We start from the raw sequence: 27,683 nt of genomic DNA on the forward strand, positions 1-27,683 counted from the left end.
GGGTTCTTCTCTGTGTCCAGTTGCAGTTCAAGTACACAATGTGCTGCAGGTACTAATGGCATCAGGACAGTGGAGTGTTTAATAAGCTTGAATCTACTGTACTGCCTCTTCCTTTGTTAGTACTCAGCTAGTTGCCCACTGGCGGCAGCGCAGCATCGATCAGTCGATTTAGCAACATGAGCAGCGTGTGAGCAGCCGACATAAATTCTGCAACTTCTGGTGATTGTGCAGGAACATCTGGGGGCTGTCATTCATTAGACCCATCGACTTACAGTCAGGCAGCTCTGCATGTCAGCAAAATAAAAAAATTGTTCTTTCTCATTTCGGGAGAAACACAGGACCCTGCAGCTCGGGCTGCTCGCAACTATTCTTCACAAATTTCTAATCATTGCTCCGACTTCCTCTCGGCGAAACAAGCCAAGCGAGATGTTGATTCAATGTTTTTCACGCTGGAGGATGGGTGAACAAGAATTGCTGTGTTATAGATATCCCTCACTGTGCAGCGTTCAATGTCCTGCTGTTTCCTCGTGAATTCTGGCCTCTGGGTCTTTAACCAAACTGTGGATTAAACATCACATCAGGGGTTAAGTGTTCAGACCCGGGAAATGTGTACACTGGGAAAAAAATACAGATGTGTAGATGAGATGATGAGATGAAAATAAAGATGTTACCCCATTGTGCAGAAGCGAGGAGAATCTGTAATGCATTAATCGATGGTGCAGTCGACAGACAGCAGCTGTCAGTGTGGCTGAGAGCGATCTGGATCTGCCGATGAAGCCGCGCAGCTGCGTTCACATCAGAGCAACGGCAAACAATGCTGCATTATTAATTTATCAAAAAGGTGGAATTTAAAAAGAACATCTCACTGCCGGTGGAGATAATCGGGTCCATGTAGGATAAAAAGGGAACTTTGACCTTTAGGTTCCGAGCATGTTACCAATAGATGTCCCAGCGTATGTGCACGACTCATTGATTCGTCCCAACAGCCACAATATTGAATTCAAAATCCTCAGCTTGGAGGAAAGAGAAAGTAAAATCTTTGAACTGCAGATTTCAAAAATGTCTTGGAGCTTGTCAGTGGAGGTGAGACGCAGTGAGATCAGGATCCAACATGTTTGCATAAATTTAAATAGTTACACAAAGTCACACAAAGACTAAAACTATTTACCAACTATGAATTGTGTCTTCAGTCAGTAGTTCCTGAGTCTTTAACGATTTAATTTCTATAATGACACAGAAAGTAAAGTACCCTGGTCAAGGTAAAAGATAAAATATAGACATAAATGCAATAATCTTCATGTCCAAGTAAAAGTATTTTTCTTTTAAAGAGTATTATTTTTCATATTGCTCATTCTTCAGGTGTTATTCTGCCTTTCTGTTCAACACAGAACACAAACACTGCAGCTCTGATACCCTAAACTACAATGGAACCCAGTAGATCACAAACCTTAAATCCAATCAAGCTGCATCACATTTGACACAATCAGATTTCAATTCTCAAATGAGGAAAATGAATCCACCCCCTGATCCAGATCTGCACAAACATCGAACAGGTTCCTCACTGAAAAATTACAAATCCACCAACGTGGTTTACAGACACGACCTGTGGGTCTAATCCAGAGATTTGTCTTCAGACTTTGCAGAACACAGCGGGAGATCCTCTGCACAGACACGTTCACAGCAGGATCAAATCCTCTGTGCTGCTGGGGCGAGAGGTGGAGCAGCCGGGTGAAGCAGACAGAGACAGGAAGTGATGTATTAGCTCTGCTGCAGAGATCACTTGATCACACAGACACTGTCTTCAGCTCTCATCCCACTAGCTAACTCATCTTCATCAGTGTCTTCAGCGTCTATTCTTTTTATTATTGCATCTGTCAGGCATTAAAAAAGCTATTTTTCAGATGAGAGTTGAGTTCAATTTAAAAGAGTCAAAACTATGGACCGGTGGACAACATCAAGGTCAACGTAAAATACTACAAGTTGCACCCCCGGCTCAGAACGGATCGGTCCACTGCAGCCATGAGAGGGAATCAGATTACAGAGCGACTCAAACTGCACGACAGCCGACCGATTGTTTTTTTCTTTTGATATGCCAGTAATTTGTCAAAGCAACAGCTGCTGCAAATCAGAGGACAACAAATCCAGCAGAAATTCAATTTTGAGAATTAGTCAGATCTGGTTTCGCCCCGCGCCTGCCATCCCGTGCACCCATGTTAAAAATAGCTCAGTGTTAGGTTCCGTTGATTCGTGTCCACAAATTACCTGTGACACCAGCTGGCCGGCTTTAAAGACAATACAACACATCTTGTCGAACTCGGTGTCGCCTCGTGTCTCTGGACCTGGTGGACAAAATGATCTCTGGATCGATGATTCCCTGCACGGTGGGAGGGGGGGGGGGGCTTTCAAACAGCCATTTTTCTGTTCACAGGTATGCGACAGCTTGGTTTTCAAATCGCATAAAAGATGATGAGCAGCGGCAGGCTTGAAGTGCCTGTCAGCATCGATCAGCTGGTATTCATATTTAATTGAGGCCTGTCAGCTCGGTGCACATTCCCTCTTCCCCGTTCAGCTGTTAAGACGTAATGTGCCATTAAGAGACTCTTTGGGGTTTTTGTAATGAGAAGCATGTTCACAGATCCATGCCCCCATAAAAAAACCTAATATATTTCTATTAGAGGGGAAAGAATAGATGGTGCTGAGCTGTCAGTGTGAGGACGGTCCGGGACCAAAGTTGGGCCTTTAGCTGGTTAAAAACCTTCTTAGTTACATTAATATTCTACTGATTAATTCTTTAAAATGAGGCCGGTTCAAAAATGTTACAGAATGAACCGGTGGTTGTTATTTCTGGTTGATGTCAGCTTGATTTGTGGATTGTATTATTGTATTATAAGATGTTACCGCTTTCTGCTTGACCTATTCTCTGAGAAATCAAAGCAAATGCTGAAAATCTAAATGTATTGGTTTCTCCTTGGGTTATGTCCCACCCATCCACAGAAAGTTGTGAACATGTGTGCAGTAGTTTTTGCAGAATTGTGCTAACAAACAAACAAAAATCCACCTCCCTGGTGGAGGAAACAACCTTTTCAGAAACGTTTTACTCAGTATTCCATCTTGTCCGAGTCCTCAGGACCCTGTAGACCCAAAGGTCATAATGATTTAGTTTCAGTTTCTCTGTATATCATGAATTAATCAAATACACATCAAGAGTAAGGGACTATTAACATGAGTATGTGAGGCAGGTTCAATGTTCCTAGCTTTTGATTTAATTGCATTAAAAACAGTCAGGTTATAACTAATGTGAAGATATTTTATTATAAATGATATCAATGGACTGTTCAAAATGAAATCTGATGATAGCTCTGATTGAAAAAGAAGGGATCATCAAGATTAATAATAATTTAAATTGAAGGAAAAATAATTGTGTTTCAGAATTTATGGAACACTATTGACCGGTTTTGTGACATTTCGCTGAAATGTCAATCACAAATGTCACCCTCACAAAATCAAAACATATAATTTGGACACAGTGTTCGGGATCAATGTGTGTACAGAGCATGACTGGAGGAAAGTCTCCCGGCAGCCTCGCCACTAACATGACAACAAATATGTCTTAATTTGGAGTTTACAAGACTTTGCCGTGTTATTGATTGAAATTTGGGACTTTTCTCTTCCCTGCAGATTCGGCCTCATCCTTCATCGAAATGAACCTGTCCTCCACAAGATCGACCTGGAGACAACGTCATACGTGAAAAACATCAGTTTGTGGGAGTATAACTGCATCCCCAAGTCCGTGGCCTACACTCACCTCGGCGGCTATTACTTCGTCAATTGCCGACCCGACTCCACCGGCGCTACGCAGCCCCAGCTCATCCTGGACAGCGTGACAGACAGCTCCATCGGACAAAACCGCGACGTCACCGGCACTCCCTACGTGTCTCCGGACGGCCACTACCTGGTCACTGTGGACGACGGCGACGGCCTGATGAGGATCCAGACCATCACCGATCGGGGGGAGATCCAGGAGCCGTTCGACATCCACACGAACCTCCACCTGTCCGACCTGGCCTTCCAGCGCTCCTTCACCGAGGTCCACCAGTACAACGTGTTCGGGAGCTCGGGCCGTCAAACCGACGCCCTGTTTGTGGAACTGAGCTCCGGCAAAGTCAAGATGATCAAGAGCTTGAAAGAGGCCACGAAGTCGTTCGAGTGGCCGTGGAGCGGTAGGAACAGGGTAATGGCCGGCAGCGGACTGTTCGGCCAGTACCTCATGACCCCGTCCAGAGAGTCCCTCTTCGTCCTGAACGGCCGGCTCAACAAGCTCAACTGTGAGATCACCGACGTGGTCAAAGGCAACGTGGTGGTGTGGGTCGGCGAGTCTTAGGTCGCGGCCGCGAGACCCGAGGAGCTTTGTTTTTGTCAAAGTTACTGTTGCACTGAATTCTGTTGCAGATTCTTTCATTTTGTGGGAGCACAGACGTGAAATCCACAGATTCCCGAAAAACCAAATTGGCCGTTTGTAAGTCCGCTGGAGGGAGGAAGTATCATCCCCCCCCCCCCCCCAAAAAAAACAAAAAAATAAAATAAAAATTCAGCCGAGGGAGTAACTGATTGATATCGTCTTGAAGCCAAGTTTAAATCGTTGTTTTCCACCGGGTGGTTTGTGTTTCAGTCAACATGATCTTGCTTGCTGGAAACATTTTTCAGGACAAATTTGGTATGAAGCCGTAAATATGTGCAACTTTGCTTTAATGTTCACAGTCAGTTGTGTTCAGTGTGTGGGAATGCTGTAGATAATCTCTGAACAAAAACCAATACTCAAGTGAAATTGGCAGAACTAGATATAATATATATATATACTGTACGTGTCCGGATTGACTCTTGTAATCTAAGTTTACCCATCCCCAACTTTTTTCCTGTGCCTTCAAGGAAAAGCGCCCTCCATGGGAGGAATTAGTGTAATCATTCCCAGTGTGGCTGCAAACTACACCTCTTGCTTTGACCCCTCCGTTTGTAGTGAGCTCCGTTCCTCCCTTTGAATCTGGCCCGTCCGTCCACACGCAGCCGATTGGCCTAATTAAAACGAGCGCTTGCTGTGATCCCATCCCGTTTGAAGTGGAGACAGAGACTCCCGAATTATAACCGGCGCTGGAAGGTTCTGAGCGAAACGCTTTCTTTTTATCCCTTTTTAGTCCAAAGCCGAAGAAATGAAAGTCAGTGGCGATGTTTAAAAAAACGTACCAGCTTTATACACTGCACATTGTTAAATTTAAGTATGTCAAACTGTTCCTTAGCAATGAGTCAATAGAGCACTTGTGTGTGAAGAAAACCCAATCGCAACTTAAATATTCCCGGGAATCAAACACGAGGAGGAAAGAGAAGAGAGGGTAGTGGAGCTTAATAGGATGAAGAGTGGAAAACACGCATTGTCTGCTCTGCTTGACAGCGGGTTTCCAGTGGATGTTTTAATGTGAAGTAACGACGTGCTAGCACACTGGGGAGCGGGATAGTTGTGTGTTTGTCTGTGTGTGTGTGTGTGTGTGTGTGTGTAGAGGGTCTTTGAGGAGGAGCTTTGAATGTGAATGACGACTCTTTCCAGAACGTCCTGCAGTAGATTCATAGCCGGCGAGTCAAAGAAAAACCGTTTCCTTGCCGCACACATTTCTATGCATTGTCACCCTAGCACTCTATGACTCACGATGGGCAACTGTATTTCAATTTTAGTAAGAACTTTTGATGTGTACAGATTATATAAACTCACCCTGTCTTTCCTGTTAGATCTAACTCGTATATAATTTTTGTTTTTAATTTAATTTAAGCCTTTTTTCTCTACCCCCCCCCCATCACACTATGTGTTTTTTTCTGACCTTTACACTCGACTGTACTGCTGATGACGACCTCTGACCTTTCTCTCTCCCGCTACCTTCTCACGAATGTACAGATTCACGCAGGTTCTTTTGTTGATTTTCCTTTTGAAGAAGCGAATACACCCCACAGTTGTCATTATCCACATCGTGTACTCGAATACATTGTGATCACCAACACTGCTTTCACCTCCATATAGCCATGTCCTGTATGTTCCTCCATGTGATTGTTATTTATATAGAGAAAACACGCTTGTCATTTTATCCAACAATAAAAACCTAAACCAAGAAAAAACGAGCATGATGTCAACTCTTCCTAATTCAACATTTGTTTAAAGACACAATCCAACAGCTTCCCTTTTACAGCCTCCACGAACAAGGTCAAAACCCTGCTGGTCATATTTATATTCAGCAAAGAAAGAACAAGCAGTTGTGTAAGATGGAGACGAGTGAATTACCATGACATACATTTTGTGGATAATCTGGACTTGATTCAACCAATTACTGCAATCTTTATAACTCTTGAGAATAAACTTCTTATATAATTATCGTTTTATTTTATTTTCAAGAGTTAACTACGTATAACATATAATAGATAGGATATAAAATATTAAGTTGTAACAATTTCTCCAGTGTAAAGGGTAATGTTTAGAGTAACACTTAGTAGAGTGCATACCTCTGCCAAGGCCCAACAGCCCCCCCCCCTCCTCTTTTAAAAACCTAATATAAATTCAGTACATTTGGATTTTTATTTGGATCTGTACCAAGCTGTACACACTCATACATATTGGTGCCCTAAAAAATGGCAGATTTTTTCCATCAAGATCCATGAATTATTCTCGCGTTCTAAAAACATCTTCGTTAAAACAAAGTGAAAAACAATTCCTGGATCTGCATTAGAGTTTAAAAGGTTCCTTCCTGGCCCATAATGCATTTCATGGTAATCTGTCCAGCGATGTTTGCATAATGCTGCTAAAAACCTGAAAAATCTCCTAGGCAGAGGTAATAAAGTATTTATGTGGGTTTTAAATTGTTGGTTGGACAACACATAATTTCATTACTACACAACACGTCTTTTTAAGCAAAAACTAAGTATGAGACCAACCCAGTGAACTTGTAGTTATAGTTCAATAGTGAAGTAACGCTGGTAAAAGTCCTTCAAATGTGTACTTACATCCTGTAAAAGTACAAAGTGTAATGTCAAGTTTTAATGACACTTTATATGCTCTCCGAGATAAATTAAGTTTCGTCATAGTCAACTGATTTCAACACAAATGTCCCCATTGAATCAGATTTAGTAGAATAATCTTCATTAGGTTTGTCTTAAACTGCAAATTAGCTACAGCTGCTGTGAAATGTGTAACTACAGTATCTGTGTCTGTACTGCAGGAACAGACAGAACCGGTCAGAGTACACACAGGAGGATTAATGCCTGAACAAGCAGGTCTGTGAATGCACCTTTGTTGCAGGTGACATGCTCACAGTTATTCACCGGAGATCAACAGAGCTGAAGCTCCCCTGCAAAAGTGTCCCCCCCCCCCCTGCACTCCTGATAAACGCTCCCTAATAATCTCCTCCCCCCCAACCACCGCTGCCAATTCACATTCCCCTCTGAGTCACACAGGCTGGTGGTTTATATAAATTTCCGTCCTTACCCAGTCCCCTTTAATAAAATGGCCACGTGAATAGAAAAAGAGAAGCCGGCGGTTCTTTAATTATCTATTGTGGGTGCTTTATCTTCTCCTGGTCACCCGGGACGGCCCAGGACCCCCCCCTCCCACCTCCGACACCCACTCACCTCCATCAGGAGGATTTAGCACCTCACTCTGCATCTCTCTATTACTCCATTCATAAGGAGGAGCGGTGTGGTCATGCTGCTGCCTCCTCATTAATGCTGCCGGGGGCCTGACGCAGCACAACTTCTCTGCCACGTCCACACCGAGTCACCTGAGGACGGATTGAAGCCACTGCTGCACTGGTGCTGCACTGGTGCTGCACTGGTCCTCATCCTGCATCCTCTCTTTGTCTCTCTTTCACTTGTCATGGTGGTGCAGTGAGCGAAATGTAATTACATCGACAGACACGCAAGACGGGGAACATATGTGTTTACATTTTGCTGCTCTGTTGGGGGATTATTTTCCCTCATTGATTAATCTCTTTATATATTGTTTTGATTAATCAATTAACTGGGTTTATTAAATAGCAGGAAACAGTGGGGACGTGTTCCCAAAATCCTTTTTCCATTTGTTCTTCACTAGCTGATCTGAGCGACATGTTCCCATGCTCAGCTGGTGATGTTTACCGTGTTCGGCTTCTTAGTTAAACCAGCTTTATGCCGTTTCTTATAGTTTGTATGCTCCTGGTACACAGTGATTATAAGCAGGCTGTGTTTGTTGTGTGTTCAAAACCGGAGAAGTGACAAAATCAAACCAGTTAAATTGAGAATGATGTTGATGGACATTATTCTCCCACAATGAAATGCACAAAGGAAATGGAGGAGCTGCAACTTGTGGGCGTTGGTGAAACAGCTCCAAGGAAATGAAAAGAAAGAAATGATGTCTTTAGTTTATTCGGCAGAAGATTTCCAAATCCACATTTTGTTTGTTCAAGACGTAGAATTTCATGATCAATATATTTTCTGTTGTTTTAATTAAAAAAGTCTTACAAAGTGTTTAACCATCTTTCACGGAGCTCAGGGATCCGAGAGCCAGTATTTGCAAATTAAATACCTTCTTGAAAATGTAACTTGGTGAATCTCTGCAGCTTGCATCTGAACACACATGTTAAATATATTCTGAGGGATAAGAGACTACTAGTGTTGAGAAAGGTGGTCTCACTGTGTGTCCCAATGTAGAGTTAAAGTCTTCATATTTGGGATCTTTGGACATATGGTGATGGCAGCAGCCCAGGATGTGGTGGAACCCACTGACAGCAGATGCCTCATCCCCTTTAGCTGTCCTGTTGTCGTGCTGGGATGGCTGTCATGACACAGAGACCTGAGGACGCCTGTGGACACTCAGCAGTGACGGGGACGCAGGCACAGTCTTGTCTTCCAGACACGGCCCAATGATCCCCATCCCGATAGCGCCCCGGTTGACCATGACAGGCGCCGCCAACCGCACTTAACACGGCCCTTGTCTGTCTTTTTCTGCTCAGTGTGAGGAGGCAGCAGAGGGAGCGCTTCTCAAGGTCGAGCAGTCACAGAAACAACAGGAGGAAGATGGCCTGGGGAGTTAAACCCGTAGGTCTTCCTCCGCCATGCAGCTACTTTTCGTTTGAATCTAGAGAAAGTTGATCTCTGTGGCTCTGCACTGGATTCTGCACGTTGCGGAGAGAGCAGCAGCTGATAGAGGTTTCACAACCATAAAGTAAGACGCTCGTCTCCATCCACGTCTGACACAATCTATCTGTTCTGTACCTACATAAACTCAGAGGTCAGGTTATATAAAAAAAATAGTTTGTTTTATTTGTGTTTATGAGAAAGCAACACCACCGTCTTTTTATCTCGTTAGTTCACAAACACTGAGAGTTGCTCTTTCACTTCTAACATTTTAAAGAACTCACCTTGGACTCCACAAAATATATATAATCAACCATTTTCTACTAAATTTCCAGGTTTAAACAGACAACTGAATAATTGATTAATTGAAGAAATAAACAATTGATAAATCAATACAAAAGTTCAGTAGAAATCAAAGATGTTCCCACAGCTGCAGGTACAGTTCAGGTAAATATGTCCCAGGGCGGTTTTCTCTGGATTGTTCCATTTGCTCAAAAGGCTCCGGCCGACCAGTTTCTCATAGGTCAGAGAAGCTATGCTGTGTTCTAATGATAAACCTCCACAGCCTTTGAGGATGGATCCACTGTTTCCAGCAGTAAGAGTGACAAAGTCTGTTTTCAAACTGTTTTCACTTGCCCAACCTCGTTCAGGCTGCTGAGTTTAGGTTTAATCTTATTTTATGTTTCCTGAAAGGTTATCAATCAAATCGATCAAAATCGCCTCCAAACTAAATGAAACCAAAGTGACAGAGCAGTCGTCGGTGAGGCTGAACTTTGTTAAAGCAGGCGACTGAAAGTCTCATGTGTAAACTAGTCTAATGCTGCGAGGGATTGAAATATTTCAAGTATAAGTACCTATAAATTGCTAGTTCAATTTATAGGTGACTTTATAAGCGACGTATCTGATGTTAAAATTTCTTCAAAGAGAAAATCTTGTTTATCCGCCAATGGAGAAACTGTGGCCAATGCTAATCATCTATACTCTCTATTTTCACTTCTAGAAACCTACATCTTTTGTCCTATGTAGCAACAAATACAACATTGTCTCCTGCCATTTAAATTTGTTTCTCTGTTCTGTGCAATTTATCCTTAAACTATAAAGTTGAAAACTGTGTAGCAATGTTTAGTTTGCATGAGAAAACTTTTAATCACAGGGTTTGACGTCTAAGAGTTTATCCCTGAAATACCCTGTCAAGCTCCATGATTAAATACACACTTTCACACAAAGTGTTGGTTGCAGTATCAATTAAAGACATACCTTCCTTTTGGAGGATCCACTGTGCTACAAGTTAGTATTTTACTTCCTGAGAGTGAAAGGAGCGAGTTGCTAATGTTAGCATGAATCTCCACCAGCTGAAAGAGGACATACCCAAGGTGAGACTAAAGTTTATGTTTGTCCAGTTTGGCTGAGCTCAGCCTCTGGAGGATTATATTAATAACTAGACCTGACTGGCAGGCATTATCAGGGTCCTAGCCCCCCGTCCAATTCACACCTGGAGGCTTGTGGAGGCAATGCCAGTCACACCTGCAGGCCCATGGGCATGATGCAAGTCTCCGAGGTTTGAAAACAAGGTTGGAGGATGGAGCTCTTCAGTTTTTGTGGCTGTGCATTGGAAGGCGGGTAAGGGAAGGCAGTGAAAACATGGGGATTCTTTACAGATGTTTTGCAGAGCCTGAAAATCAACGTGGGACACACGGATCAATTAGGCTTCTGCTAATTGGTCCATAGATAATTTAACTTCTTTTAATTATTACCACTTCTACAATGTTTGTGTTGATTTCTGTCCAGAGGGTAAAACCAAGACTAGAAAGTCTGTCCTTTCATCCATATCCATAAAATTCTCAAAACCTCGTTTAAATATTTATCACATTTACAAACACTCTTATCTAAAGACATTTATTTAATTCCCGAGTTGTATAATATATTTAAAATATTTGTACACCAATAACAGTGTAACTCTCTGACACTTGATGATCCTGATGGTGTTCAATGAAGTCTACATATTGAATAACCAGCAGTATATATTTTATTTAATCGTCGTCTTTACCTAAACATATAATTGTTGGCTCATCTGCATGAACTGGCAGTAAACTGACTCCCTATTGTCTAGTATCAATCATTACTGGAGTTCGTTATGGAAGTTGCACATCCATCAACTGTCCATCTGTACACCACAGACCACACTGGGAGACCTTGGAGAAATCAACCAGCGGAGAGCAATGGAAGACGAAGCAGTGGGACGTGCAGCAGCAGCTCGTTCCATCTCAAACTTTCCTCATTCCCATTCCGAGTGAAAGCTCTTCAGAGTCTCACAAATGACGAAGGTCCCCGTCTTCAGATTTCTCTCTCCACTAGAGCAGCAGGCCACTTTACCCACCGGCCCTGGCGGATTGGGCCATTGGCCAGCCAGTCGTCATTAGGAGAATTTACTTCTCGCTGCCGAGTGCGGGACCAGATGTGATGCCCGTCTCCTGGGCTTGCCAAACACAGTGAGACGCATCCTGCACCAGGGGAAACCAGTCTAGAGAGCAGCTCTTTCACTGCCAGGAGGAAACATCACACAGCTCTCTCCAGCTTGACGACTCTCAGCCAAAGAGCCAGCTGTTAGGAGAGGAAGTCTGAGAGCAGAGGAGAAGCAGCCTGTGGTTTGTACGCCGAGAGGGACTCCTTCAAAATGTAAAGCTCTCGACTGGAGAATGAGCTCGCACATCTGAATGAGGGCACTTTACATCCACTCGATCAGTCTAATGCTTAAAATGAGATATAAAGCTGAAACATAAATTCCTGTTATTTAGACGTCCTAGCTTGGCTGTCAGCTTATAGAATGTCGGCCTATATAAAGATAGATGACGACTCTCCACCACCACCACCACCCACCATCCAGAAATAAAGCCACAATGTTGTGGATTCGAACGCTGCAGTCTTGGAGCAAGATTCTGAATAGCCTTGTTTGTGGTGTGAAACCAGGGGGGGTAAAGTCCCACTGATCGTGAGTCAGTCTCAGCTGTCAATCATGACATTTCACCCCATTATTTTTATTCCATAACACCTACAATGCTCATAGGGACAATGTTATATAGCAGCAGCACTAATTAGGCTTCTATGTTTAGCATGTTCTGAGGTTAAAAAGGAGAGACAAACATATTATATAGATTATAATGATGTTGATTCATATTTGTTTTACTCATTATAATTATGTTGGGCTCTAAAGAAGAAAATCGTTCACATCTTCTAAGACCAAAGACCAATAATGTGTTAACTGACTATAATCAGCAGAAGTGAGGTAATCGCAGCCAGAAAAAAAACAATGAGAAAGACAGGAGGAACTAAAAGGGTTCGAAAGCAAGTTAATTTTTGTATTATTCTAAAATATGTCAAAAGAATAGATTTTAATTTTTAATTTACTTATAATCAAAAACTGAAGTCTCTTATTTGCAGTAAATCCAGTCTTCTGCCCGTCTGACCTGTGAGTTGTGGTCAGTGCATCAATGCTTTGATTTTTTAAGATATGCATAGAACTGGATTGATCACCCTGTGGCAAAATGAATCAACTGAACGTAGTTCAGAAAGTGCCTGTGTACATTAGGTCCAACAATTCATGCTGCTTGTCAGAACAAAAACTGAACCATTAAGGCTGCGGGACTCAGTGGGGAGCAGGAGAGGCATAGATCAGGAGTTTGGTCCACTGCTACTCACTCCCTCTCAGCAGCACTCCATCACTCAGGCCGGAGATTGAATCCACTTTGAGTTAAAGCCATGTGACAACTTGCCTGGGGTTGCCAAACGTTATTGAGAGGACTCTGAGAGCATGAGGAAAATAAATTCACAGGTCTGTTGAGATTGAAATTGAACCCAGAATGCTACGTCTGGCAAATGCTACGCCAACTCCATCACAGTGTGTTAGCATCGTGCTATGGGGGTCGTTGTTAGCAGCAGAGACAGGGAGATAGAGCAGAGTTGAGGGGAGGATGAATGCTGCCAAACATATCGAGGTTCATTAAGATTAAGATTAAGATATGTTTATTCATACCAAACACCGAGAAAACCTGAGACAGATGCTACCTGGGACATCGAATCTGGAGTTGCTTCAGGACAAGTTGTCTGAGACAAACTCATAAAACTGCTTGTGAGCTCGTAGGAAGCGTACGATGTGGTTAGCCATGTAGTTCGTAGGCCGGGCGTTCAAGTTGAGGAAGGTGAGTTCAACTCTCACGAAGATTTTCACATGAAACCAGGCGTCAGGCACCTCAGCAGCATCAAACACGTTGCCTCTTTTATTGTGAAACTGCATGATTGTACGTAAACAACTTTTTAGTCTGGGCAGGAAACCAAGAGGCATATTTCACCGTTACTGGGAAAACGCTGTGCTGCGGCAGAACGCTTATTCTTTCAGTAATGTGATGAAGAATACATATTCTCTCAATGGCTCCACTGCGTTCTGTAAATTATACAATTTGTTTTGATCATCAAAGTCAGCACTGTACATAAATGTCAACTTAAAGAATGCTGTAATGAAAAAAGGCAAACGTTTAAGCTTTTACATGTAATTTTAGGTGTAAAACTTACTTACTGGTAACAAGTATTTTGACTAGGCTGTCAAACAGCTGTGGTAAAAAAAAAAACTTAACTCAAAAACATCAAAACACACTGCGTCTCCGAGGCTTTGTTTTTGTGAATGTCTGATCTAAAACGGTTTTGGCTGCAAGATTCTGTATTTCTGTCTAAAAGAGGTTGTCTTCTAACCAGAAGGTCAGTGGTTCAATCCCAATCTTCCTCACCTCCATGCCTAAGTGTCCTCGGGCAAGATACTGAACCCTGAATGGGTTTTGAGTAGTCATCTAGAAAATAATATACATAAAACATATACCATTCCAAAATGTAACCCTATCCCTAACCCTCTAATAAACGTGGATTTTTTAAATCTTTCAAATTATATCCTAATTGTTTAGGGCCCCCAAATCAACATAACAAACTTTCCTCATATCTGATGAATAAGAGAAACATGCAGTGTCTTTGAAAACCACTACAACTAAATAATACATTACACCGATAACCATCAGCGATGTTCTGAGCCCCAGAGGCAAAAGTTACCTCAACTACAGGCTGCCATTCACAGTGCCAAGTGACAGCTGATGGAATAATACACCAGATTGTGGGTGTCACATCCATATCAACCAAATAACCAAATGGTAGCTTGACATTATCAAGTTGGAACGAGAACAACGTGTCGTATTCTGATGTCATATACTAAAGCTCTCCTCTGTCTGCCCTCTGGGATTCTGCCTGCAGCTGCACGTACCACTGCTTGTCTCAAAAGATTCGAACTGAATCCACGTTGTCATGTCTCTGACAAACACACACAGACATCCATATAAGTCTATGGTATCAGCCTTTAATGCATGTCACTTGCACTTAACACTTTTTGACACTCAACATTAGAGAGCAATCATTATGGCTTTTCAACTCCATCTGAATAAAAACACATTCAACAAACCACTTTCCTGATTGTCTCTGTGCTCCATGCAGCATTTGAAACCTAAATTATACTCATTTGAATTGTGCTATAGTTACAACACATGGATGAAAGTCTGATCTGTGCTGCTGGAGCCTCTAGTCATTGTGAATTTTGGTTTCTTTTTGCAGTAGAAGATATTGTAGTTGGCCAGAACTCTCTTTTTATTTCCTTCACTTTTCAGCTGAAGTTCACGTCAGCATTAAACTCTTTTCACCATCTGCCTTTTACCGACTCATAAGACCTTCAGCTCTCAACAAACATCACAGCCCTGTCCTGTTTTTAGACCATATACAGGACACGCTTTCACAGCACTATATACAGAATGTTTATACCATATTGTGTTTGTGTGTGTTGTAAAGAAGCAGCAACTATGACAGTTGTGTGTGACAAAGCTCCTTTTTGACCTTGGGAACAACAGCAGAGAAAACAGAGTCTCTTCAGTAACTGCTCCAGAGCCTTCAGTTCTATCCCCAGTTTAACTGTAGATCCTCATGTTTTCTTTTTTGTCATTGAGCTTCACGGACTTCACATTCTTTTTTGTTAATTAATGATTTAATGAAAGATATGTTAGCAAAATGGAGAATGTGATGGGTTTGAGACTTCAAGAGCAACACAGACCTTGGTGTGAGTGTTCTGCTGTTTTCAAAATGGAGAAAGAACTCTGACCCTTGACCTTCAAACCAACAGGGGATGAGAAGTGCTCAGGTAATTTTAAATCACTCAACAAAGGAGGTGTTCTAAGGCTTCATCCATACGAGTACATTTGGTTTTAAACCAGCATTGTAAGACAAATGCGATCCCTGCTCATAAGAGCGGGTTGCTTACTTACTTACAGAAAATAATACAAGCAAGAAGCAACAACTAGATCCCCATCCACACCCCACCTCATCTGACCCCAATGACCTTCACACACTACACGGTATCAACAGCCATTAACACCTTGACTCAGGATAACCCTATGACCCACAAGTCAAGCTGGGAGGACAACAACCTGCTTGTTCAACATAACGACTCTCTAGAAGACAGGCAACAACCCACGCAGGTTAAAAACCTGGAATTTAAGTTACAAGTCATTTATAAGTGAAGAAGCAACTGTGCAACTCCTGAAGAACTTGTGATACGAGCGGAAACTAAACAACAACCACAAAATCGACCCAGTTGAGAAGAGCTGCTCAACAAATATGTTCCCGTGGAAATCAATGAAAACAGAGGTACCAATTTGTAAGTTTTAGGTTAAACGTGAAAAATCCTTCTAGTTGCATATGCACAATGTAAAGTACAAGATTGGACCCTGAATATAATTCGGGTTTATTAATCCAGCAGGTTCCAGTGGAGTTGACAGCAGCTAATTCTGACCTGGACCAGAGTTTGAAACTTAGTTATTTTCTCTTCTTTCTGAGAAGGCAATTTAAAATAATAGGAGATAGCTCCACTGCTCCGAACCCTCCGGTCTCCTCCTCCAGTCTTCACTGCTTGACCTGAACTTTGTTAGTTCTCCCGGCTCGAGTCTGGGTCTTGTGCTTTACACTAGGCGTCAGTCTAACTTGACACAAGATAACAAATATTAGTATTCAATAACCCATTAATCAGCTATTAAATTAAACCCGTAAAATAAAGTCTTGTGATGTAAGAAACTAAAGATAGGACCAACCTGTGGAGGGGAAATTAAAGGGACTTAAGAGACAGAAGGTATGACAGCTGTCTCCCACCAGACAAAAAACAGGCTCATTATCAATAAGGAATGATTTAAAAGTCATTGTCTTCTCTGATCATCTGACTGAGGATATGCAAAATTTGATTTTGCTGACCCGCCCAAACTGAGGGACCCATGTCTCACCTTGAGATTTGTTGAAATCTTTAGATGCTCTGCTCACGGTGTCATGACATTGTGTGTGATTTTATTCTGGTGAGGTGAACTGCCAGCTCTGGCACATGCGGCAGGAAATAGAACCACAACCTATTGTGCAATAAAGTGGTTAAATTGAGTGTCTGGCATTTAAATCCACCGGGACCTTCGATTTACATTTCAGACCACAAAGCTGTCAGATGTTCCGCTGATGTTTGATGCTCTAACAAGGGTTTAATCTTCTTTCTCATACACCCCCCCCCCCGACCAAAGTAACAGTTCACACGTTGGACGGAGAACAGGGAGACTTTATATATGGTGCTCAATATAAATTTGTTTTTGTTATGTCTAGGGGGAGATAGAAAAATACCACATATGGCGAGAGTATAAACAGTAATTCCCTCAAGGGGAACGCTATGCACAGGTGAGTTGGAGGCAATTCAAAAGCAATGGAGCAAGCAAGCTTATATTTCCCAAAATAATACAGAGGCGGCGTGAGACCCAGCGCGCTCCCCTCACTGGGGATTTGAGTTTTCTTGGGAATATACTGAACACTTTATTTCCTCTCAGAAGACTGCATGTTCATCACTTATTGCCGCACAGTCCTTCATTCCACCTACAGCAGACTTTTATCGGGCGAATAATTCTAAATGTCTGCAAGTTTATAAAGCTGCTCTGAAGTTTGTGGATAGTTTTATGGATTAAATGTAAAGAAAAGTATGCACACAGTGCGTTTTTATGGGTGGAGGACGTGGGTGTGTTTGTGTTTTTGTGATGCTCCCATGCATTGGACAGAAAGAACAGAGTGGGTTTATTGTTTTGTATTCCAGTTTTAGTTTTTTTTAAGATATTGTTTTTCTCCGAGCTGGAAGCTGCCGTTCTCTTCAGGGCTAACTGCACGTTTCTGCTTGGGGGAGTGTGTCGACACCAACGTGCTACTTCCATGATGATGAGATTCAAGGGAGAACTGGAGTAACTTCCACCTAATTAGTTGTCCAATTTAAGTGTATTTTGACTTGTACTCTTTGACTTTCTGGGCCACGAGTCTGCACTTTGTTTAAATTAATTAGTACAGCGGTGAATTACCATGTTAGGTGAAGGGTGCATGGTCAGACTAGCCCATTTCTCTTCTTAAATTAACAACAGAGCTCAGCCTTGGTTGGTGGGTTGGTAAAATGATTTAGGTCGTTTGGACCTAGGTGGACCCAAGATGTAGAGGCAGGTTTTAAAACAAAATGTGTCCTTTTAATGATCTAGTCTAGTCCAAACTATAAAAAACAAAGAGCACGATAACCACAACCACAGCAGGTCACCTGACATTAAAACAGAGCTTTGGGTCCTGAATGAGAGACCTGACCTCTTAATGTTTCACAATACACTAAAACTATAATTATAATCAAAAGGAAAGTTGTGATGGTGACTATTCACAGCTTCCTCGCTGAATACAAGAAGCAACACTAACATTAATTTTCAAGTGTCCTGCAATCACTTTGCTTTTAGCTCCTATTTCCTCTCCACCAGCTTCTCAGGGAAACATTCTCTTACCTGCTGAATGCTCACCAGCTAACTGCTAACTCACATCGCAGCATCTTCACTGAAAACATCTGTTTGAGACAAGTTAATCTGAGCCAAGAAATCAAAGTTGCTGTAAATTAGATTCACAGCAAGTTAGATCGGGGGCTTATCTAATTCACAGCAACTTTGAATCATTAGGCTAAAACAGTCAGTATATACACACAGGATAAGTTTTTGTGAATTATTTTTGATGTTGTTGATGTATACAATAGAGATAAGAGCAGCTATAACAATAGTTGTACTTCATTACACAGCTTCCTGTGAGGCAAATCAAACTTTATTCATAAAACCACATAGACAGTGCAGCCGACAGGAAGATCAGCTGCGTCACTCTTTATTACATTTGGCTTTGACAGACGTGTTCACTTGATGAGCATCATCTGTCAAAATCTGTCTCTTTTACTTCACATGCTGCGCCGTCCACATTAATTCTGCGGCAGTACAACCCGCAGGGAGGCGGACGGCATTCACTGTGATTAACTGCCATTGTTTGTGATCGCACTGTGATGCCTGTATTTTTCCTTTATTAGTTTGACCTTAACTCGTATGGAAAAATTAAGAATTATCCGCCGCGGCACTAACTTACAGTCTCGTGCTCGGCATGTGAAGCGCTTCAGTGGAAATGGATCAGATTGAAAACCTTCAGCTGCAGACTCTTAGTCTTATTTGATATTTGAAAGAGAAAGATGTAAAACGGCACCAAAAAAACGCCACGACAGACTCTTCTGGTGCCAGTCAGACGTCGCAGGTCATTACGTGATTTGGTTCTAACATTTGCAGGGATGTGGAGGAATCGCTGTGTACAAAACTATGTGCACTATCTTATGTTCTGCAACAACTGAGCAGACAGGAAAAAAATGAAATGCCATTGTACTGCTATCACAATGAGGGCTGTTTATTTGTTTCTTCTGAATCACTTCCTAGCTTGGCATGTCCGTGGGGAAGCACCGAGACTTGTTGCTCTGTTTGTCCCATCATTTGCATTTTTCCACGTTTAATTACCACACTGAGAGCCCATTTACAGAGATAATGAGGGAGCGAGAGGAAAACCAAGGAAAAGTCTCCATTACGCAATTATACACCATATACAAGAAAAACTAAACCAGCACTCTACCCATTCATTTCCCTTCCACATGTTCTGCTTAAAGAGAGATAAAAAAAACTCTGCAGTCGAATATCCGTTTTCACTTCAGCACCAGGAGCCTTAATTGGTCACTGCAGAGCACAGACAAGAATTAACGAGGTCATATAAAGAGATCTGTCCAAATTAAACCTGTATTTCAAGCTCCATTTCCAGGAAACATCTCTTTGGGATAAAAAAAAACCGAACAGTACATCTGCAGGACCCTGATATCAGTCTAAACCCTGACTGCAGAGATATGAACGCAACCAAGTGTACATACAGTCTTTTATAGACTTTTACATATTACATAAATAAACACATTAGATCCAACTCTGCTCCCTTCACCTCCATCCATCATCTATATCGTGTTTCCTTTAAGGGTCACAAGGGGGCTGGAGCGAATCACAGTTGACCTTGGACGAGGTTGTTGGCCAATCACACGACCGACACACAGAAAACATACAATCTCCACAGAAAGGCCACGACTGAACCAGGTGGGTTCACCCCCCCCCCCCCCCCCCAACTCGTTTACACATATTTAATATATTATACTTATATAATAATCTGTGTTTATGTTGATCTCCACTGAAAATACCACATAATATAAGATATAGCAACAATTACACTCTAGAAGTTGTATCTGCATTTATCAGTTAATAGTATAGTGTTTGCACTTTGCCTAAAATGCATTTCATTAGATTTGTACATGTCCTCTGCACAACGACAGTTATGCCAGATGTGATCTGATATCATAATCAACTATCCATGATAGTAACATGGTAGAAATTACAGTTATATGCTGTGACAAATTGTTAAACTGAATGTGTGTGTGGGTTTTTCACTGATCTAATAAATAAATACATTCAGCATCGTTGCTACCACACATTTCCTCTTCTGCTCGCTTTACAGAGAAAAGATCAAGAGTCATTTCCATTAAATTAACATTACACATTCTATTCAGGTTTCAGGATCTGCAGCCCGAAACAGTTGTTGCATTAAGCAACAATTTAAAAAAATACAGAAGAACAGGATTGATGCAAATTATTTGTTGAGACTGTTGAGCCTAAAGGCAGAGAAATATACAGCTTTGAATAATAACTACATCATTTGGGGATATGGCTAGTGCTTTTCAGGTAAATGTGGTATTTGAATTCATATACCGTCTTTTTCATTTATTTATTGTGCTTAAACATAAAGGCAGGGTATGTTTAAGAATATTTGAAAGATCAAGTTTCACATTTGTCTTTTTATCCAGTTTGTAGGAGCTGTGATTTTATTTGTATCAGAGAGAAATTATTTACTTATTTTATTAAAATCAAAGTTTACTCAACGGGAGATTTGTTATTATCATATTGTGCTTTTGTTTGTTTGTTTTTACATTTTGAAGGTTTATCATCATGATTTACTTTAACTGCATAGGCCATGACAAGTTGATTTCTCTGTCCACTAGTAGAGTTTTATTGTTTCAGCCAAAGGATTCGTTCAGTCACTGTCAGTGGATGACATTTTCTGACCAGTCTAAACCACTAAGCTGAGGAACGTTAGGGCTATAATTGAATTTGGTTTGGTCGTTCCCGCACTTGCTTTAAAAACAATTCTGAGAATCCCTAATCAGTCTAATTGTGATGGATAGATGTGTCAAATAGATATTATACATGTATATCAAAATAATACAAACTGAATTAGTTGGTTTGAACGCAAAAACAAATGTGTTCAGTACTGGCAAATGTTTTAGGATTTTCAGATTTTTTATCCATCATCAGAGACACGTCAGATTGTTCTCGAATTTCATTCTGCAGCATGAAAAGGACCCTGAACTCTGTTCAGAGAGGAGTAGAACAAAGAGGTTCTGCAGCAGACGGTCTGATGCCCACTGAGCTCTGATCCCAACATCATGGGATCACATGAAATGATGGAACCCAGTGTGTAGATCCACAGAGGAGCTGTGGGTCCCGCAAGATGCTTGGAACAGCCTACCCCTCTGAGTAACTTGAAAAAAAGTATGAGCTGGTGTAACAGGAACAGTTGGTTTGAATCAGAATCAGAAGTAGAATTATTTTATTTGCCAAGTTTGCACGTACAGGAAATTGCTTTGGTGTCGTTCGTTGGTGCAGTCAACATAAAACAACAATATAAAAACAACAATATTTCGTAATATGAAATTAAACCTATTCATGTCTTTTGTAAGCAATCTCAGTTTACACTTTTCTTTTCAGTGTTACTGCATTTTTCTTCTTTTTGCCACATGGAAGTGAATCAAAGAAGCTTTAGAATCTCCTCAACATCAGAATCCTTAGAATCTACACAAAGTGAGGTTGTTGCTTCACTCCAGTCGGTGTGGACACTTTCTGAATCCTTGCCAGAGTGCTACACAACTCCTTGCTGCTTGTAATGACTTTACATGACTTTTTCACTTCATTGGACTAATGTGAAGTGTTTAACCTTTGGCGGGAGTGGCCCCACTTGGGCTTCTGATGTAAAGCAGGGCTTTTCAACTCTCCTGACACGTTACAGTGAACTGAGGCAGCTGGAGAGTCTGCTGCTACATCTGCTCTTTCACTTTTAAATCACTGTGTCTGGGAATTTGAATGTAAATAATGCGCATCTATATCGTCCGGATAGAGGGTAGACTTTTCTGCCCTGCACAGCACCAACTCCATTAATGATAAGACTATTGTGTTTGGAACTAATTTAGGTAAATTTCAGTTAGACAGAAGTTTAGGTGGTTTTATCCATTGTGTGCCATCACAGGTTGGTGCATTCCAAAATTCAACTTTCGGACAAGTTCATATTTGTTTTGTTTTTTTAAATACCTCAAATCGCCCTGAACGAATGAAAAAGAAGTATCTTGAATTCGACATAATTGCAAGAGCTAATGATAGGAAAGGGTATGAAGAGAAAATCTGATTTTCCACAGTTCGTGTAGTTAGAGTTGCTCAACAATACACTCGGACATTCCGAGCTCAAACCTTCATACAAAAGGTTTTGGTAATCACCATTTTTCCGGTATTATATAAAATGGATGAATGGTGAAACTCTGGAGGGACAGAGTTTCTTCAAGTTCACGAATCACATTTAAAGGGAGCTAAATGTCGTGGATTCAACTTCCGTTCTTTAGCCAACAATATCTGAAATGAAAGTGGAGTCGAAAGGGTGAGTGGGCGGGGCTTAGCTCCAGGTCAATTGCTCCTCGAAGGGAACAGCTAAGGAGCCGGTCAATTTGGTCGTGATTTCAGATTTGTTCTTCCTTTGAGCAAGTGTTGCAGCATCTTGAGTATTTCTGTGTTTGTTGAAATCGCAGGTGAAACAACAAAACGTTTTCACACTCAAAAGAGTAAAGAATAAAAAGGATATTGTGGTAATCCTCTTTGTTGTTCCAATGTTTCTGTAAGACCCGTCAGTCGTACTGAGAGACGCTGAGTTACTCACGTATCGTAAATAGTAAAAATGTTTTGTCTTGCAGAGACGTTTCAGGGTGAGAAATAGGGAGGTCACACTTTTCTACTTGTTCCTAACACTTCTAATGAGGCTTTGGAAAGATAAATAATGAAGCCGATTGCAGATATCATTTCCCTTTGAGTTCGGGCTCTGAAAGCACCTGGAATTATTCTGTTGTCAGATATAATGAATCTGTATCGCAGCTTCCTGCACAATTCACTCAGCTCATCTAAAAAAAGAAGGAAAGTGAATATTTTACTCAGTGGGAAAGTAATAGCTCCGCTTTGTACTTTTCACACAGGAGATTGTCTTGTAAGAATACCAGAGAGGTGAATAAGAACTATACACCATTCAAGAATACAAAGTGAGTTACAAAGAAGGGCTGCAGTCTTAACAGATCCGTTGGCCTCCTGCTTTTTAAAATTCAGTCAAGGAACAAAGGTGAATTGGAAATTATGCATGTATCACCATAAAAATAAAAAGCAAGGTGCACTCCGCCGCCTCACAAGATCCGCCGGAGCCGTATAATATAACATCGCATTCACTGACTGGTATTTGCTGAATTAATTAAATTTAAGGCTTATGAATTAAAAACGGAGCCATGTAAATCACACTCCTCAGTTCACTTAACGACTTGGGCGTGAAATCCATTTTTCATATTTTTTTTCCATTTCTCTAATTACAGCGCCTGAACGTGTCCTCGCAGCGAGTGACGCACCGGGATCCGACTGCAGACAAAATGGAGCAGAGAGGAAGGCAGAGCTCATTCATTAAGAGATACAGTAGCTGCACAAACTGATATACTACTATATGTAAATGCAGAGAGAAGCCGAGGTGCAGTGTATTCACACGAATGCTTGAAAACCTCCAGGGGGAAAAAACCTTTGTGCAAACACAGAGACTTTGTATAACCCGACGATAACGCTTCCCGTCCTCCTCACAACGTGGAGTATGTTCTCCTTCGCCTAGACATCCACACGAGCCCCTCCCACACCTGACTAGATGAATTTTCTTTCTCTTGCTTGTCTGTTATTCAGGGTTTAAAAAATAAAAAGCTGTGCACGCTGCTCTGGAGACTGTACAAACTCTCCTTAAATTAAATGAGGGAAAGAAATAATCAGAAAAAGGTTTAAACAATGAGCTTTTCGGCTTAATTGTTCCATTCCTGAAACGTTTCCTGTAGCGCACTGATTAGAGATGGGGATGGAGGTGAAAGAGTTTAATTTAGACCTGAGGGTGGAACTCCTTCCATCCCCAGATCACATCACCCATTCCAGCGTGACCATAAAATGCTCAAGGGGCTTTCACATATGTTTCATGTATGTCTCACATCTTATTGGAGACTTCAACCTAAGGCATGAGTACATCGATCATGTTGTGTCCCTACGTTATTCTCTTTAGTGTTGAATTAGATATGAGTCCCTGAGAGTAGACGTTATACTTTAACACTGGTTTGCCCTTTATCAATAACCTGGACTTGGGATTTGGGAGACAAGGGAGTCTATGTGTGGATGACACGGTTCTGTTCTCCTGATGGATAAAGGATGATGGGACTCATCTCTTTCTTCACAATGACATGATGATTCTCCGGTTTGGGATTCTGCATCAAGCTCCACTTTGAATAAACAGGTGAACAGCTCTTTGGTTCAGTGGACCGAGTCCGGTCTTTGTTTTGCTGCGGCTCAATTACTGCTTTCACAGTTTCAGAAAGAAATGTGCAACCAAGCATCACCACAGGCCAGAAGTAAACAGCCCATATCTTCAAGGATTCCTAATGTTATATTGTATTTCTCTCTCTTAACAATGATGCCATCGTCATAAAGAAACATTGATTTTGAGAAATCCACAAAGAGATGGAAGATTCGACTGACGAATTATTTTAATTTCATGCCTGTGCGATGAAATCTGACTGCAAAGTCAAGGCTGAGTAAAACGCATCACTTGCAATCTAATAATACCCAGATGAAAACGATAAGCTGCCTCTTTATCATCGCTGTGGATGTTTTCCGTGCCCCCCTTAGCATCCCAGGAACCTCCCGCTGTCGTTTCAGCTGCTCCAGCGACTCCCAGGCCCGGGGGGGGGGGGGGGGGGGGGTGTTGGTAGTTGGCAGCAACAGCAGCGGAGACGTCCAGAATTCCTCCCACCTCCTCTCAACGTACTACCCACAGTCACATCTGCCTTTACTTCCCGTGAGACGCTTTCAGACACACAAAAATGTCCCGACAATTGGGTCTTGAAACTTTTTTTAAACATGTGAAGAACGCTGCACGAAATTGTCAGAGAAAGTGTCCGGAGCCTCCGGATGATGGACGGCGTCTGGGTAGAGCAGCAGGAGGCGGAACATAAGGTCGAAATTCTGCCGACAGCATCTGTGCTTATGATCAAAATCTCTGGGATCTCTTCCTCTTTCCGACTTTGCAAACGTCTTTTGCATCTTCTGTGTAAGACTCCTCCAGACAGTATCCTGTTGTATCCTCACATGGACGTTCTCCTGACGTTTTATTCAGGGGTGGGGGCTCGCAGGTAAAGCTCTGGAGAATGACTGGAGTACCTGAGCTGGACATTTTCATTCTCAGCTACAGCCCCTCTGGATAACATCTCCGGGTTTCTCCTCTGTCCCCAGCTTGCCTCCTTTCCAATCATTCTCCCATCTAGTCTATATTCTCTCATTACCCCATTTTCCTTCCTTTCCTCTCTGCTCCTCCGCTGTACAGCCTGTAAGTAATGGCCCACAAGAAACCCCACATTCAGGTTTTCCACTGGCAGGATGGCCATGTGATGATGAATGGTTCCTCGTCCTGCAGCTGGAGATGAAGCTCTAACTCCTCCAGCTTTTTAATTAACTCATTGGAGATTGTTTCTTTTTTTTGTTTGGTTTATTTATATTTTCATGAAAGCAATTTTAAAAAAAAAGCACAGGGAAAACTAATTTTTAATACCGTCCGTTTTTACCACTTCACACAGTGATCTGTTGACAGTGTAGTTCTCCTCTAAATTAACATAGATGGTTCCCTAACTAAATAAACGAAAGCCTGTTTTGTTAAAAGCCTACCCATGTGGTAATCAGCGCTTAATTACGAAATAAAACAACCGCCCCCTCAAGTTCGCTCTCCCCCGAAGAGAAGGGAAGACATGAGGGAAGGGAAAGGACGGATGATCTCGGTGTCGTGATCCCTCTGGCTCCGGCTTTTAACTCATCTTGGTGGCAAGCGAGCATCTGGCGTAGCTCAGCTTTCCAGGTCTCGCCTCCCATATTTCTCTCTCTCTCTCTCTCTCTCTCTCTCTCTCTCTCTCTCTTTAGGTATCTGTCGAGCTCTCACAAAAGCCACGGCGAGCTGGCAGACAAATCCAGTCAAGCAGAACACTGCGCTCAGATGTAACACTATTCATTTCAGCAGCAGCGAGTCAGGGAAGTATAGTCTCTCCTTTTTCTGCCTCTCTGGTCAATTTCGTATGGCGTGTCAACGTAATGGTAGCATCAGGGTAATGGATAAAGATGTGAGTTAAAGGGATTGGAGCTGGTTTAGGAAGCGAACACACAGAAAGGTGACTCGAAATCTGAAATCTATTCACAGCAGCACATTTCAAACCCGAGCAACGCTGGATAAATCATTCTGTGGTAACGACAGATGAAGGAAAGGTCGTTTTAAATATTCAAAGTGTGTCACCTGTTTGATTTCAGGTCTCTGAGTCCACTCGGAGTCCGATGGAAATGTTGTCGATGAATAGCGACACACACGACTCATCTGTATTTCAACGATCATCAAGCGGCGGCTGCCCGGTGGCCAAGAGAACAATTGCGTCTGGATATTGGTTCACGTCCAGGTTGGACACCTAATCACAGAGCTGATAGGACTGTCAGGTAACTGGAGCTGTAATTTTGCGCTCGGCTGATTTCAGAAAAGCACTTTGATGTATATGTTTCAGAGCTGAAACAGACGGCTGATCTGATCAGCAGGCGCCCTTGTATGATAAATCGCATCCAGGGTGAGGTCAAAATAATGGGACCACCTTAATGTCAATATTCAGCCTCCACAGAGGGAAGGATGGGGTTTGTGTTCCAGAGTGGCTTCATTTCCTGGAAGTTATCTGCCCTCGGGGAGCTGGATTAAAAGTGGAAAATGTATAATGCGACACTTTGTGCTAAATGGTCTGGTTCTTGGATGCGGCCCCTTCACATGATGACTGCTGCAATCAAGCAGTTGGAGGGGGAGGAAAAGAAAATGGGTCTAAATTTGTTGATTTCATTTTGTGGATGCTTTTATCTAAAAAAAAAACAGAGAGGGAGCTAAAGTAGAGCTAAATTATTTAATCCTCTAATCGAGGAATCAGCTGTTAAAGGTTCCAAACAGCAGCGAATTGCAAAGCGTTGCAATTTAATTATCAACAATCAATGAATTAGGGAGAGAGGGGACACTACTCCTTTTTTAAATTCGTGTTTTGAGAGTTAATGGCAGCGTCTTACTTTCCTGAATTCCCTGTAATGCTTCTGTCTTTAGACTTTAATATCTCACTAATAAAAAATAAAAAATGCTGTCTGATATGTAGAAGATTCCAAGAAAGACGTCAACTGGAAAGACTTCTTGACTAATTTAATTTAATGTATTTTGGTTCAGTCTTTGCTAAAACAGCAGCTAAGCCATGTTTATTACACCAATAGAAATCTGACTCTCATTGCATTTCAAAGATGATCATGAATAAGACACTAGACATGGAAAAGCACCAGTGATATCTGATATATTCAGAGCTCAGTATATCTGAATATCACCAGTTGCAATATGCCACATATTTCACCTCATATACTTGAAAATCTGCAAGAGACTGCAATTTCACACAATCATTGTAATTTAATGTAATGATGGTGCCCCCCCCCCCCCTTCCAATCAACAACAGTATAATCAAGCAATTGGCAAGACGCTGAGCACAGCAGCTTCCCATCAATGAGAGTTCTACGGGTTCTCACACAAACATCGAACAACACAGAGCTTTTGTTTTCACGTGACAGAACTGATTCAACGTTAAAGACGAGGGGAAATAAATCGTG

General features: G+C 41.8%; 1 protein-coding gene across 2 annotated transcripts in view; it reads left to right on the top strand.

The window, feature by feature from the left end:
- fstl5 (follistatin-like 5) overlaps positions 1–6,150 on the top strand; it is a 148,790-nt gene extending 142,640 nt beyond the window's left edge. For both annotated transcript variants that reach the window (XM_062393101.1, XM_062393102.1), the window contains exon 16: positions 3,679–6,150. In XM_062393101.1, the coding sequence (XP_062249085.1) occupies positions 3,679–4,381 (703 nt within the window). In that variant the 3' untranslated portion in view covers positions 4,382–6,150. The remainder of the gene's footprint in view (positions 1–3,678) is intronic.
- The last annotated feature ends 21,533 nt before the right edge of the window (positions 6,151–27,683 follow it).

Source organism: Platichthys flesus, chromosome 8 (genome assembly GCF_949316205.1).
Source record: "Platichthys flesus chromosome 8, fPlaFle2.1, whole genome shotgun sequence".
NCBI classification, from domain to species: Eukaryota; Metazoa; Chordata; class Actinopteri; order Pleuronectiformes; family Pleuronectidae; genus Platichthys; species Platichthys flesus.